Below are 16,831 nucleotides of genomic sequence, written 5' to 3'. Positions count from 1 at the left end.
AAATAACCTTCTAATGTATTTTGTTACTCTTTCTGAACATCTATTTCTCTTATTCTCTTCCTCTTGGAATTTTTTTTTCTATGAAATCTACCTTTTCCTTCATATTGTCTGTCTTTTGCCATTGGTCGTGTTGTCCTAATCTCTGCAGGATTTCCCTGATGTTTAAATTCTGAATATTTCTATTTAATTTTTTTCTACAATCTTAATTTTCTCTTGAGGAGCTCTTCTTTGTTCTTTGGATATCTCTTTATGGTATGTACTTATTCTTTGTTTTTTGATAAACTCAATAATGTCATGGCACTGAGATTATTAAACAAGTGATTATTTTACACTTGTTTGGTTTCCTGAATTTATTTGATTTATCTCTCAGGGTTTTTATTTTCTGTATGTTAAGCTGGGTCTAGCTCATGTTACCATGTGTTTCAGTTTCTGTTGGTACGTGGCTGTCTCTTTATAGTTAAGAATGAGGAAATGAAAGGTACCTCAAAGTTCTGTGGATGTGGACATGTGGCCAGTGTGATTTGTTCAGTCATTGGGCAGAGACATTCATTGGGCTTTGATCTTAAGGACCAGAATGCAGAATTCATCTTTTCTGGTTATGTTCATTCATTTTTATCAAACCACTGAATCTTCAAAGAGAGGGCAAATTGCTTGGATCTAGGAGTTCTGTATTCAAGAAGGATAGGATTGAGGATGCCATTAGCTTCCAGCAGAGACATAAATAATGTGTCTGCTTTCAGCCCATTAACTCAGTCCTGCCTTACTTGCTGCAAATATTTTTGAGTCCTGAGTTTCTGTGGGCCTATTCAGGGAAAATTAGCTCCTCCCACAATAGCAGACTCCCCCAGAAAGACTCTAATTTTTGGCTCACCAAAACCTACTTGGTCAGTGGCCATTTCTCAATCCAAATCATCCATCAGATGATGAGTCAGTCTTTATTATATTGGTCATAATTTATTGATTATGGGGTTTTGGACTCTAAATCTGGTTAATAATTATTGCAAAAGGAGTATATTAATGCATTTAGTCAATCAACCATTTTGAATCAATATATCATTGCTCTAACAGAAAATTTTGGAACACAAGTCATAACAAACTTTGGTGGATTTTAATGAAATTAATGCAATAGTAAACATGGAATTGTGAATGAATTTTGAATAAGGAAAACCACAATATATTGGTAATTGAAAAAGCAGGTTATAAAAATTATGATTCCTATAGATTTTCTGGTCACTTTTCTCCTAAGATTCACTCTCCCCTCATTCACTTATCACACACACACTCACTGTTTCAGTTTGCTTAACTGCCAGAAGGCAATAAATTAGAAATGTGTAGGCTTAATCAAGGGAGATTTATTAGGTTACAAATTTCCAATTTTAAGGCCATGAAAATGTCCAAATTAAGGCATCATGAGGAGGATACCTTCTCCGCGGAAAGGCTGATGGCATTTTGGATCCATCTGTCACATGGGAAGGCACATGGTGACTTGTCTGTCTCTCAGTTTCTCTGAGCTCTCTGAGGTTCATCTATACTCTATCCTTTCATGGAGAACTCCAGCAAGGGGATTGTGGCCCACATTGAATGTGCTGTGTGAGATCTCCCTGGAAACAATATAACCAGGAGATCCCCCCCACCATGGGTCTACCCCACAAGGATGGACTAAAAGGGCCTACTCTTTTCTGGGGTACATAACAGCTCCAAACCAGCACATTCACACACAAACTCTCAGACACACACACATATATATGTATATACACACATGTGCATATATGTTTGTCTATATTCACATTTATATTTATGCTTGTTTACATAAGCACAACATTGCTTGAAATGATATAGTCCAAAATTTGAATGATATCAACTCTGGATTGTAGGCCTTTGTCAACTCTCATAAATCAATTCTCATAAATGTGCTCATATTTCTAAAGGAAACCATGGACAAGGAGATAAAGGATTCCACAAGGGTGCACAGGTGTTAAATGGTGGAGTAACAAGTCCTTCAGTTTACTCCTTCCATGAAACAACAATCTGGAAAAAGAGATTGGAATTAAATAGGTGGTAACCTTGGAGCCAGATTAAACATTTAACATCTATGGGATTCTCAGAAGTGAAAGGCTCAAAGAGCTAAACTTCTGTAAGTGAAAGCCTGAACCAGTGGTCCGCCTGCTGGGACAGTTGGATCAGGCCGGACCTTGGTTCTCTGGACTAAGTTTTGGTATTGAGAGCAGGAATTTCTGGCTTCCCACCAGCATCAAATGAGAGACTTGCAGGGGCAGTTTTTGTTTTTTATTTTTCTTGAGTGTGTGTGTTTGTGTGCCTGGTTATCATGTTCTACCTATTTGTTAGTAGTTTTCTCTTTATTTTTTTTCTTCCTTTTAGCTTTTGCCTTTTTATCTCTTGTACTAGGTATGACAGATTGAGGTGTGGGAAAACTAGATTTACAGAATGACTACATCATAATTCTCAGAATGTCCAGTTCTCAACAACAAAAAAATTACATAACATCCAAGGAGACTGGAAAGTGTAGTACAATCACAGAAAAAAATAAGTCAACAGAAACAAATCAAGAGGAAGACTAGTCCATGTAACTACTAATCAAAGACCTTAGATCAACTCAGTTAAAGTGGATCAATGAGCTAAAGAAAAAAAATGGACAAACAACTAAAGGAAATCAGGAAAATATACAAAAAAATAAGAATTTCAAAAACAAGACAGAAATTATAAGTAACCAAATGGAAATTCTGGAGCTAAAAAGTACAATAAATTAAATGAGAAATTCAATAGAGAGGTTCAGTAGAAGATGAAAGAAGGAAGAAATGATCAGTGAATTTGAATATAGGAAAATTGAAAATGTCCAGTCTGAGGAGCAGGAAAAAAGAAAGGATGAAAAGAATGGACAGTTAGAAAATATACATCATAGGAGTCCCAGAAGAGAGATACAAAGGGCCAGAAAAAATATTTGAAGAAATAATGGCTGGGAACTTCCCAATCAGAAAAAATATACAAATATACTAATCCAAGATTTACAATGAACACCAACAGAATGAACTCAAAGATAATGTACACTGAGAGAAATTATAATCATGTAATTAAATGTGAAGGGTAAAGTCAGAATCTTAAATACAGCAAGAGAGATGAGCACCTAATATAGAAGGAATCTTTATTATGATCAGCATATGCTTTTTAATAGAAACTATGGAGGTCAGAAGGCAGTGGGCAGTCGTATGTATTGCCGAAAGAGAAAAATATTTGTATGGAAGATTAATTTACTTAGCAAAATTGTCCTTCAAAGATGAATGAGAAATCAAAACATTTCAGGAAAAAACAACAGCTGAGAGATGACATTACGCTAGACCCGCCTTTCAGGAAAATGCTGAAATCAAAGGACGAATTTAGGCACAAAGTATATATATACATAGGCTGTTGAAGAGAAGTTGGTATGAAAACAAACTAAATTTTAATAGAGTTAGGCTGCTAAACATAATCCCCAAGGTAACCATGAAGAAAATGTCTAAATAATTTACACAAAAGGAAATGAGAAGGGATTCAAGATGGCTCATTAAAAAAGATCATCTAAGCAAAAGGTAGTACTGGAGGAAAGGAGGGGAAAATGTATAAAATGTGGAGAAAACAAAGAACAAAATGGAAAAAGTAAGGCTTGCTTTAATCAATATTTACCTGAAATTTGAATGGATTAAACTTTCCAATCTAAAGGCAAATTGGCAGAATGAATAAAGAGACATCATGGGATTACGTGCTGTCTAGAAAAGGCTCATTTTGGATCCACAGATACAAGTGGGTTGAAAGTGAAAGTATAAAAAATATAATCCATGCATACAGTAATCAAGAGAGCTGAAGTCATTAAAATAGTATTAGAAAAAGTACACTTTTCAAAAACTGTTATCAAAAGCAAAGATGAACATTCCATATGGATAAAAGGCTCAACCCATCAAGAAAATTTAAAACATTAATACACACGACAAACAAGAGATCCTCAAATAATACAAAGCAAATATTAACAGCATTGATGGTGAAGTTCAGTTCTACAATACTTGGAGACATCTGTACACCACTTTCAAAATTGACACAACAATCATAGAGATGATCAATAAGGAAATATAAAACTTGAACATACTTGAAAAATATTATAAACTAACTTGATCTAACAGGCATATATTGAACACTTGTTCCACAGAGAGCAGAATACACTTTATTTTCAAGGGCATATGGAACATGTTTTAGGATAAATCATATGTTAGTTCACAAGAAAAGCCAAAAAATAAATAAAAATATTGAAATCATAAATAACTCATATTTCCACAAGGGAATGAAGCTAGAAATCAATAACTGAAGGAAAATTGGAAAATTCATAAATATATGGAAATTAAACATCACATCCCAGAACAACCAATTGCCCAAAGAAGAAATTCACAAGGGAAATTAGAAATTACCTAGAGATGAATGAAAACAAAAATTCAATTTCTTCAGTTTCCAAAGCTTCTATGATAAATAATACACAATGTGTTCAGTTAAACACCACAAATTTATTGGCTCATCATTGTAAAGTCCATATTCTAAAGTCAACATATTGGAAAGGCCATGCTTCGCTTGGAGACTATAGCATGCCGGTTATGACTTGCCACATAATTATGTTCCTTGTCTTGTATCTCCCATTCTGTGACACTGGATGCCTTGTTCTTCTCATATGTCTTTCTCTGTCATTTGATCTCAATATTTTCTGGCTTCTGGTTTGTAGTTTCTACTGACGGTCCACATTTCTCCTCTTCATAAGGCACCCAGTAATACTGATTAAGACTCACCATGATTCAATTTGACCACACCTTAACTAATAAAAATAGCATTTTCGAATGGCTCTACTTACTGATGGGTTCACACCCACAGGAACATAGATTAAGATTCAAAACATGTCTTTTGTTTGAGTAGATGATTAAATCTACCATATTCAAAGAATTTATGGGACACAAGAAAAGCCATGTTCAATGAGAAATTGATAGCTGCAAATGAATTTATTAAATATGAGAATGATTTCAAGTCAATAATCTAACTTTACACTTAAGGAATAGAAAAAGAAGAGCAAATTAAATACCAAGATAGTATAAGGAAGAAAACGATAATGATTGCAGCAGAAGTAAAAGAAATAGAGAACAGAAAAGAAATTTAATCAATGATACCAATATTTGTTCTAGGAATATATCAATAAAATTGGCAAACTTTTAGGTAGACTGATAAAGAAAAAGAGAGAGAAGAAGCAAATAACTAGAATGATTCATTGAATTGGGGAAATTGCTACAACCATACAGGTACAAAAATGATTATCAGATAAATCAATGAACAACTGCACAAAAGCAAATTAGGTAATTAGTGGAAATGGAGATGCCCAGAAACACTCGTATTACTAAAACTACTCAATATGATATAGAAAATCTTAAATAGACCGTTAGCAAGCAAAGAGATTAAAGGAGTAATCAATAACTCCTCCCAAAAAAAACAAGTATAGAGTTTCATCAGTGAATTCTCCAAAAAATTTAAAGAAAAATTATCAATCCCCAAACTCTAATGAAAAGTAGAAGAGAATGAAATGCTCACTAAATTATTCTATGAGGCCAGTATTACTATTACACAAAGATAGAAAAAGACACTGCAAGTAAAGAAAACCAGAGAGTAATATCTCAGTAAATTTATTCAAAATAACCTCAACAAAATACTAGCAAACCATATCCAGCATTATATGAAAATTTTTGTACACCAGGGCAATAGGCAAATCAACCCTGTGTTACACAAGTTGTTCAGCTTGAGAAAATCAAGGCAATACACTGAATTAATCAAATGAAATGGAAAAAAAAGCTCATGGTATTCTCAAATTATGAAGAAAAAAAGCATTTAACTACAAAATTAAGCACAGTTTCATGATTAAAAATAAATATCTAAGAATAGAAGGTAACTTCTTCAACATATAAAGATTTATGAAAACCTCACAGCTAACATCATATTCCAAAGTGGAAGACTAAAAGTTTTCCCCTAAGATCAGGACAAATACAAAGATGTCTGATTTCACCACTGCTATTCAACATCCACCTGGAAATTACAATCAGACAAATTAAGCATTCTAATTGGAAAAGAAAACATAAAGTTTCTCTTTTCTCATATGAAAGAAAGCTTTTTTATAGAAAATCCCCCCCAAATGTATGCACAAACACACAAAGCCTACTAGGGATAAAGGATGAAATCATCAAAGTTGTTGGATAACAGAACAACACACCAAATAAGTTTTGTTTCTATACACCAGGAATTAACAATCAGAAAAGGAAATTGAGAAAATAAGTCAATTTTACAATACCAAATAAAATAGTAAAATATCTAGGAATAAAATTAAACAAGGAAGTGAAAATCTTTTAAACTAGAAAGTACAAAACATTGCTAAAAGAAATTAGTGAAGACCTAAATAAATGGAAAGCAACCCCATGTTCATGGACTTGAAAATTTATTGTTGTTAAAATTGTTTATTAGAGTTCTCCAGTATATATAAAGAGAAAGAGGGATGGAGGGAGGGATGGAGAGAGAGAGAGAGAGAGATGTTTGTTGATTATGGGAATTGGCTACCATGACCAATGTCATGGGCTTGTCATATCAAATTCTGCAGGAGAGGCTGCAAGGAGGAAACTCCATTGAAGATGATTTTGAATTCTCCAGGGGAAAATTAGCATGGTGAAGTGGAGATTGAAATTCTTCTGTATATCTGCCAGAATTCTCAGCCCTTACTTTATGATCTCCATTGGATTGGTTGAGGAGATTTCTGTCATGACTAATGGCAGTTTCCTTTGTTGATTGTGGACGTAATCCCTCATAGATGCAATAAAAGGACTAGTGATTTAAATCAATCTATGAAATACTGTCACAGTAGTAATCAAACCATTGCTTAATTGACCAAACAACTGGATACCATAACATAGTCAAGTTGACACATGAAATTAGCCATTACAGTCTACACCATTTCAACAAGGCACCAATACATATCTCCACAAACTACTTAATCATAAATAAGACAATAACATGATCATATTTTCACTTAACATAATTCAGCCATCCGTTGTACAACCAGAAATCTACTAACCTTTTCTCTAGAAGAAGATGCAAGTCCTTATTGATGTTAACTCTTATCCTTTATATTCCTTTTCTTAAATACTATGACATGAAGTTACTTCAACTTATGTTATATGACAAGGGTAGAAGAAAACAAAGATATTTACTGTGTGCTTATATACAAATTATTTGGGAAAATGAAGGAAGAAATATTCATAACCATACTAATCCTTGTTTCTACACCTGGTGTCAAGGTCATAGCTGGTATTTATAACTACCTTCTTCAACTCCCAATTCCACTTTCCTTTTACTCTCAGCAAGCACCTCAGTTAGTCATCACTCCTTGTCTGGGGGAACAGCCTCATTCCTGAAGGACCTGGGCCATTTATAGTCCTGTCAGGATTGGGTTGTGTTGTTCTCCATTGGCTTTATTCTCAGGGCAGTAGTAAGAGAAACACCAAGGTGTCTCCTGTGTTCCAGGAATACTTTTCTTAACCTCTATTGCATAGTTGCAGTCCTATTTCCCCTTGAGAATCATCATCAATCACTCCAGACATTTGAGTAACTCCTGACTTTGCCTGTTGATTCAGAGCATGAGGGGCCCATAGTGGCCAGGTGGCTGTCTTAACTTACAGTGCAGTGGAGTCACACTCTGTGCAGGCCACATTAATCTAGTGACTGAATGTGAGAAGGATGCTATTTGTTCAGAGAACTATTTCTGTGAGACCCAGGACTCTTCTAAATGTGAATTTGGCTCTAGAATCCCCATCTTCCTGGCCAAAACATTCTGAGCAGTTCACTGCAGCCTGGGACTTGGTCTATCCCCCTTCCCTTTCTCATTAACTTGGTTTATGCCTATGCCATAGTCTACTTGCCACTTCTGGATCCGTTCTCTTTTTTCCCTTCTTAGAGTCCAAAACCCCAACAAATCTTTTTGCAAGTCTTATCTCATCTTATCTTCTCAGAAGACCTGGATTAAAACAAGTGCTACCTCTAAGAAAGCAGGTATAAGACCTGGGAGTCTGGGGTGAGCAAAGTCATGAGCAGCTGAGTGATGAGGACATGCTAATGGGCAGTAGGGGCCTGGAAGGACCCTCACATTAGGTGGTGGCCTAATTGCTAAAGATCGTACTCATGGTGACCTGGAAAATATCTCAGCAAAAGGAGAACACCACTGCACATGTAATGATTCTGATACTTGAATTATATGGGGGGACCAATGTTTACAAAGGAAGACAGCATATTTTTAGATGGTTATGGCTAAGTTTTTTGATACCCTGAAGAAGGATAATGAGCAACTGAAGGCTTCTGATAAGCAATTAATGGATAAGTGTGAGAAACAGAGGATTTTTGGTAGCTCACCAAGAGTCCCTTATATCCTCTAGTGGAAGAGGAGAATAGCTAAACATCAGTCCAATGTCTTCACAAAGTCACAGCTGCAGTCTGTGCTAGAATGCTCAGTATGGGTAGATTTGTGGCTAATGTTAGGGCCTAACCAGGGAAAAACCCAAGAACATGGACTATATAATGCAGACATCTGAAAGAATGACCTGGGGTATCTGGACTTTACAGAATTTCCCAAAATCTCAGTTCTTACAGAGATGGCCGACCCTTCCCTAATATTAATGAGCACTTCCATAATGATGGAAAAATACTGTAGAGGCCCCTCGCCTGCAAATCAACAGACAACCACCTGTAGTGATGCCCTGCATCCTTTCCTTGCTGCTGAGTCATGCACTAATTTTATTGGTGTTTTCAAGGAAGCATCTTTTGGTTTCATTCATGTCTTCTATTGTTCTTCTTTTATCTATTTCATTTATATTCACTCACATAATTTTAATTTTCCTCCTTCTGTTCATTTTTGTTTAGTTTGTATTTTTTTCCTTTTAGTTTCTCAAAGTGTGAGGGTTAGATAACTGATTTTAGATCTTTCTTTCTTTGACTTTTTTTTTTTGCTTTCTTTCTTTCTGCTTATTTTTATTAGAGAAGACATAGATTTACAGGAAAATCAGTCTGTAACTACAGCTCCCCACATGCTTCCCTCACACACAGTGTGTCGTAGTATTAACACTTTGTATTAGGGTGACAACTTTGTTGAAATTGATGAAACAATGTTATTTTAAGTATACTTTTAAATATAGTTTGTATTTTATATTGAGTCATGGTTTTATGGTTTATTTAAATTTTTATTCTAGTGATATATGTATATATTATATATATATATAACCCAAAATTTCCCCTTTCAGTCACATTCAATTATACAATTCAATGATGTTAATTACATTCACAATATTCTGGTAACATCAGCACCATCCATTAACAGAACTTATCCATTTATCAATTTGATTGATCTTTACAAAGAAACAACCTTGGGTTTCATTGATTTTTTCAATTTTATGAAACTGTATTTATCTGTATTTTATTTTGTTGTTCATGCATTTGGTGTAAAGTTTAAGAAACCATTTTCTAACACAAAGCTTTGAAGTTGCTTCCTTTTCTTTTCTTCTAGGAATTTTATATTTTTCACTTCTAATATTGAGGTCTTTGACCCATTAGCCATCTTGGGTTAATTTTTCTGTATGGTGTGAGGTAAGGGTCTACTTTCATCCTTTTGCATATGGATATCCAATTTTCTCAGCATCATTTGTTGAAGAGACTATTAATTTCCTATTAGTGGACTTGTTAATCTTGTCCAAAATCAGTTGGCTACAGCTGTGAAGGTTTATTTCTAAATTCTCAATTAGATTCCATTCCTCTATATGTATCTCCTTGGTCCTGCACTCTGCTGTTTTGATAACTGTAGCTTTGTAACAATTTTTAAAACCAGGAAATGTGAGTCTTCCAACTTCATTCTCCTTTTTCATGGCAGTTTTGGCTTTTGGTGCCCTTTGCCTTTCTATATATATTTGATGTTTGGCTTTTATATTTCTGCAAAGAAGGCTGTTGGAATTTTGATTGGGATGGTGTTCAATCTGTAAATTGCTTTGGGTAGTATTGACATTGTTTGTTATTCCTAGATACTAAAAATAAAACAAAATAAAACTACCATGGTTTGGCTTAATGATCTTTGGGGATATGTCAGAAAAGAGTAGGAAAGGAAGGCAGATGCAGTCCAAAGACTTAGGAGACAGTGAGTAAACCCATGAGAGTGGGTGATGAAGGGGCCCTTAGGAAGGGTGGCTGAGCCTGCTCCCCAGAGACAGCCACAGTGTGATTTTCATGAAACTAAGCACATTTGCTTTCATGGTGCCCTTTCTCTATAAAAATATATATTTTAATTATATTTATAATTAATTGTGTTGCTACAAATACAAAAAAAACTTAAACTAGATCATATTCAACTTTTGTTCGTATTTTAAAAGAAATTAAGCTGTTTTGTAGGCCCTAGCTCTGTGCCTAGTGCATATTATGGATAACACAGCCTTGACCAGAATGTGAGCTCTCTTGTTTGGAGCAGAAGTGTAAGAGGTGCTCTGAGGGGCCAGGCAGGGGGCACCATGGTTAGATAGGAGAATTGAAATTAGAAAGAACTTGATGGTAATGTTAAGGCACAGATTACAAGGACATAAAGGTATTTACACACTTGTGGGAAGATATAAACGTGCAACAGGGTTTTCTACAAGTCAGCCATGTTTCAATTATGAATGAAAAATACTGTAGAGATTTACTGGGGGCCAGTGGGCCTCAAGAACAGAATAGAATCAAACAGTGGGAAGAATGAGTAAGAAGTTCTGAGATATTAGAGATCTTTTTTGTTTGAATATCAATGGCATCCATTATATTTCCTAACATTGACCTTTCTAATACTGGACAACTCCAAAGCCCCAACTTCTAGAATTTGAGAGTCTTAGGAAAGGTCAAATACACTCTCTTCTCTTATAGTAAAACATTTGCACAAAATGATGCTTCATTACATCCTCTTAAATGTACCTTGACTTTATAGAGTTTGGAATAAATTCTATTTGCTTATTGCAGAATTTTTTTTATGATGAACCATTACTACATTTAATTTTCACATGTATAATTGTATATTAGATTAGATTAACACTATTCAACATTATTTTGATATTGTACTCAACAAAGCTTTGGAAGTTGATTGTGAAGTTCTAAATATTTTTCTTTTCTTTGAAAGAGTAAATGCCATAAGAATGAAAAGTTTCCTACAGGTTTTAAAGGAAAAAGCAATATAATGATATGAGTTGCCAACTTCTGGACATATCATTTTGACAGGTTTTAGAATTTTGCTTGTATACTGATTAATTTAATTGGTTATTTTGGATGTAAAGCTTTTACCTTCCATTGAGATTTTTATATTCTCTACTATAAATGTTTCCAAAATTTGAAAATTTGCATTGATTATTGTGATTAATCTGATATTTTATTACTATTCTTGTATAAGCCTCCATCTTGGGATATAATATTGATATTCATGTGTTTCTTAAACCATGGAATTTTTATTTTTGTTTTTTTTTCTTAATTTTTCTTGGATATATTGTTATTTAAGTTTTAGTTTCTTGAGTTGAACCCTGAGTTTAGTTTCTTCTATTTTTCTTGCATTAGAATAAAGATTATGCATTTATCTCCATATTTTGTTTCTCTGCATCCTGAAGTTTTCCATGTTGATATATTCCAATTAATCTTTAATTGTATGTTTTAGTTATCTTTAGATACAAGAGTATTTTAATAGAGTACTTAAAGATTACAAATAGATTTCTATTTACATTTTTATCTTAAATTTCCAGTATTATTCTCATTGGTTCAGGAAATGTGGTGCTGTTTTGCCAAATTTGAGGACTAATATATTGATTATTTGGATAAATGTATAGCCTCTTTTTTGTAGTTTTCTGTTTGTTCTTTAAGCAGTTTTACTCACACATCATACAATCCACCCTAAGTAAACAATCAATGATTCCTAGTATAATCACATAATTATGCATTCACCACCTCAATTTATATGAGGACATTTCTATCTCTTCCCCAAAGGAAGAGGAAAAGGCCAGAAAAAAGAATAAAAATAAAAAAGATAGAAGAAAAATAAAAATAAAATATAATAAAAAGGTCAGAAAACATCACTAACACTGAGAATCCCATATCACTCCCTTGTATCCCTCTCTTACAGACATTTAGCTTTGGTATATTGTCTTGTTACAATTAATGGAGGCACCTTAGAATGTTACCATTAACTATAGACTCTAGTTTGCATTGATTGTGTTTTCCCCCATACCGTCCAATTTTCAGCACCTTGCAATGTCGACATTCATTTATTCTCCATTTAAAAACATTTTTATATTTGTGCATTTGATCACCATCATTGATCACCCTAGGTTTTACTAAGTTATACAATCTGAGTCTTTATCTTCTATCTTTCCTTCTAGTGTCATACATGCCCTAAGCCTTCCTCTTTCAACTATACTCACAGTCATTTTTGTTCAGAATATTTACAATATTGTGTTACCATCACACACTATTATGCTATCCATTCCATTATACAATCAATCCTGTTGACCCTTCTGTACTCCTTCAACATCAAATGCTGGATTTCTACCCTCTTTCAATCTTCTGATAACCTGAGTTCTCAACTCTCAAATTTTGCTCATCAATGTTAGTCCATATTAATGAGAACATATAGTATCCATCCTTTTGTTTCTGGCTAATTTCTCTCAGTGTAATATCTACTGTCTACCATTTTGTCTTTTGAATTTTACATGTCATATCTTATTTTATTTTTATTTTTACCCTGATGGTCTTCATTTCTACACTCTTCTCCAAACCTCTCTCCCCTGTCTTTCCCTATCTGCCAGTTGGGCTCCCTTTAGTATTCCTTGTAGAACAGGTATCTTGTACACAAACTCTCTCAGTGTCTGTTTGTCTGAATGGAGAGCTTAACCCATTTACATTTAAAGTCACTGTTGATAAAGCAGGACTTTCTTCTGCCATTTTCTATTTAGCCTCTTTATATCTTATACATTTTGCAACCCTTAATTCTTCCATTAATGCCTACATTTTTATTTATTTGATTTTTTTTGTACTGTACCATATTGAGTTTCCTCTCTTTCCTTTTTGAACATATTTTTCATCTATTTTATTTGTGGTTACAATGGAAGAAAAAGTTAATATCTTACATAGACTACAATCATATCTGATTTGATAACAATTTAACTTCAATAGCATACATATGGAATTTTCCTGTATCTCTCTGCCTACCATCTTTATATTTTGTACCTGTTGCCAGTAACATTTTTTTGTACACTTTATGTCCAAAAACCATAGACTTATCATTACTGCTACGCATTTGCATTTTGGCAAAGTAAGAAGTAGAGTTACATAAAAAACAATATGCAAAACTTGTTCTGGTATTCATAATTGCCCAAATGATTACCTTTATCACAAGTCTTTACTTATTTATGGCAATTTTAACCACTGTATAGCATACTTTCCTTCCAGCCTGAAGAATTCCCTTTTGCATTGCTTGTAGGAAAATCTAGTGATGATGAACTCCCTCAGCTTTTATCTCTGAATGTCTTAATCCTTCCCTCACTTTGGAAAGAAAGTCTCACAGCAATAAAATTCTGGGTTGGCAAATGTTTTCTTTCAGCACTTTAGGTATTTCAATCCACTGACTCCTTACCTCCAGAGTTTCCTGATAAAACATCAGCACTCGGTCTAATTGGGACTCCCATGTACATAGAATATAGCTTTTCTCTTGCAACTTTCTGAACTCTTGCCTTTTCCTTTCTTGTTCTCTTACTGTCATTTTGGCATCCACCTGTTCTTTTCATTTATAAATTAAATATTTTTGTATCTCTAATAATGTTAAATGGTTCACTGTTTTATATTCAGATTTATTTTTATTTCCTGAATTTGATTTTGCCCATAAATTTTTTCCACTTGGGTCATCTGCATTTATTTCATGTTACAAAGCATGGCAATGCCTGGTGGTTTTTGGCTGTCTTTCCATATTTGAGAATGAATGTATGAAAGGTGTCCTGGAGTCCACTGGATGTGGACATGTTACTAGTCTTGTTTTCTCAGAGTCTTTAGGCAGAGGAACAAAAGTTATACTTTGAATCCTGAAGGTCAGAAGGCAGAGTTCATCTTCTTGGAACATGTTCATTTATTTGTAGCAAGTCATTCTCTGAATCGTCACAGAGTGGGCCAAAGTTCTGTATCAAGGTGCTCTGTTTTCACAGGGAGAGATGGGATATGAGGAAGTAGTTTCATGAGGATACACCAATACCTGTCTGTTTTCAGCCTATCTCAGTCTTGTCTTATATCAGGGAAAATATTTTGTATTCCTGAATTTTTCTGGGCTCCAAAGAGAATCTACCTCAAAAAGTAGACTTCTCTACAAAATGTCTATTTTTTTGTGCTTACCAAGACCTGACTGTTCAGTGGCCACTTCCAATCTCATGGATGCTCATATCAGCTGATGGGCCACTTTCTATCATCCTTCTGACTGTATTTTGGTTAAAAATTTATGACACTACTCTTATAAAGAGGAGTAATTAATGCATTTAGTTAATCAAACATTTTGAATCAATTTATCATTGTGTTAAGAACATATTTTAGATCTCTAGCAATGAAAAATTATGGTGGAATTTTAATGGATTTTCTTCAATAATATATATGATATTGTGAATAACTATTGAATGATTACGGAAAACATTCACAATTTATTGACAAATGAAAAAGTAGACTACAAAAATTAGATTCTTGTGGATTTTTTGTCTCTTTCCTATTGTCCAATAATCATTCTGCACACATTCATGCACACAACATGTAAATATCTATAATAAGTTGCATTTATTTTATACTTAAGCCTACATATATGAACATGAACTTAATTAAAAGTAGTTATGCAAAAAATTTAAAAGTGATAAAATGTGGGTGGGTTGTAGAAGTTTGAATTATGATCCAATTTCCTAAGTATGTATCTATCTAATTAGTTTAGAAACTACAAAACTTAAAATGTTGTGAAATAAAAGAATTTCAAAACAGAAATCCTTAAGAATTAGTGCCTTGACTGTGCTATTTTTTAGCTAAATCTTCTTCTTGTGTCTCCTGCATTTGCATGTTATTGAAAATTACAGTATCCCATATTTGTTATTTTGTTTCCTAATATGAAGCCAAAGATTATCAGGGTTATAAATAAGATTTTATCTAATTATTTTATTATTTTATCAAAATTTGCATGAAAGATTTTTATGAAATGTGTTGGTACAATTCTAAACTCTTCTGGCTACAATTTGAGAACTGACATCCATCCTCAGCACGTTCCTCAAAGCACCCAACACTTCCTTGTTCCGCAGGCTGTAGATGATGGGGTTCAACATGGGGGTGAGGGCGTTGTAGAAAAGGGAGACAGCCTGGCTTTGCTGTGCTGAATACAATTTTGGAGGTATCATAAGGAGAAAGACACCTGAACCCAAATACAAGCTCACCACTGTGAGGTGAGAGGAGCAGGTGGCCAAGGCTTTGCTCTGTCCTTCAGGGGATTTCATATGAAAGACACGCAAGAAAATGAGGCTGTAGGAAGCCAGAATGAGTCCAAAGGGGATGAGGAGGAACACAGTTCCTGTGACAAACAAAATCATTTCATATATAGAGGTATCATCACAGGAGAGTTTCAGGATAGCTGAAATCTCACAGAAGAAGTGCTGAATATCCTTGGAATCACAGAATGAAAACTGCATTATATGCACAGTGTGGGCCAAGGAATTTAGGAACCCCACCACCCAGGAGAGAGCAGTCATCTGCAGGCAGACTCTGGGATTCATGATGACCGAGTACCTCAGTGGGTTACAGACTGCGACATAGCGATCGTAGGACATCAGGGTCAAGAGGAGACACTCAGAGCCTGTCATGGCTACATACAGCAGCATCTGCATTGCACAGCCAATCTGTGAGATGGTTCTCCTCTGCACCCAGAAGTCAGTGACCATCTTGGGGATGGTGGTGGAGATGAGAATTAAGTCCATGGCTGAAAGCTGGCTGAGGAGCAAGTACATGGGAGTGTGGAGTCAGGAATCCACCCAAATTAGTAGGATCAGGATGGAGTTCCCAGCGAGTGCAATGACGTAGCTCAGGAAAATGATGGCGATAAGGAAGTTGATGTATCTGAAATTTGGAAATAGTCCAAGGAAAATGAGATCTGTGTCCGATGTGCCATTTCCTCTCCTCATGCTGATGTTAGTGCTGATGTAGTCTGGGGAAACCAGTTAGAGTCAAGGAATGAAAATTTCTTAATGGATATTCTTAAGTCATTTTGTCAAAGCCTACTGTACTCCAATGTCCAACCCAGTTAATAGCCTAGATAACTTTCTTTAGTATTTAAGCAGGATGGTGTATTACAAAGGTCATGGATTTGATTCAGATCTAGCCATGTTTCAACACAAACCAGGTCTCTGATCCTGAACAAATTATTTAAATTCTATGAGCCTCAGTTTTTTCATCTTTAAAATGATGCTTATAATAAGGCTCACATATTGAGACAGCACAGTTATCATATCATGGTTTGTGAAAATAAACATTGTATTCCTTCCCATTGTTCTCAAGCTCTTTGTATCTCTTACAATAAATGTGAATTCTTGTGTTTCTTTTCCAATTTAGTCAGTGAATTCTCTTAAATAAGGATAAAATTATACTCAGTTTTGCATTCCCAAAGAACCCATCTGGAATGTTGCCTTACACATCATAAATGTTCAATAAATATTTGCTGAACATATTCACT

General features: G+C 34.6%; 1 protein-coding gene across 1 annotated transcript; it reads right to left on the bottom strand.

Annotated features, from left to right (window-relative positions):
* Positions 1–15,326: 15,326 nt before the first annotated feature.
* On the bottom strand, positions 15,327–16,079 carry LOC119519759 (olfactory receptor 2M5-like). Its single transcript, XM_037817501.1, has one exon. It carries the CDS (start codon positions 16,077–16,079, stop codon positions 15,327–15,329), a length of 753 nt encoding a protein of 250 aa, XP_037673429.1.
* Positions 16,080–16,831: the final 752 nt, after the last annotated feature.

The sequence above is a fragment of the Choloepus didactylus genome, chromosome 24, assembly GCF_015220235.1.
Source record: "Choloepus didactylus isolate mChoDid1 chromosome 24, mChoDid1.pri, whole genome shotgun sequence".
NCBI classification, from domain to species: domain Eukaryota; kingdom Metazoa; phylum Chordata; class Mammalia; order Pilosa; family Megalonychidae; genus Choloepus; species Choloepus didactylus.
Note: the sequence above shows the minus strand (reverse complement) of the source record. Positions and strands in the feature narration are given on the sequence as shown.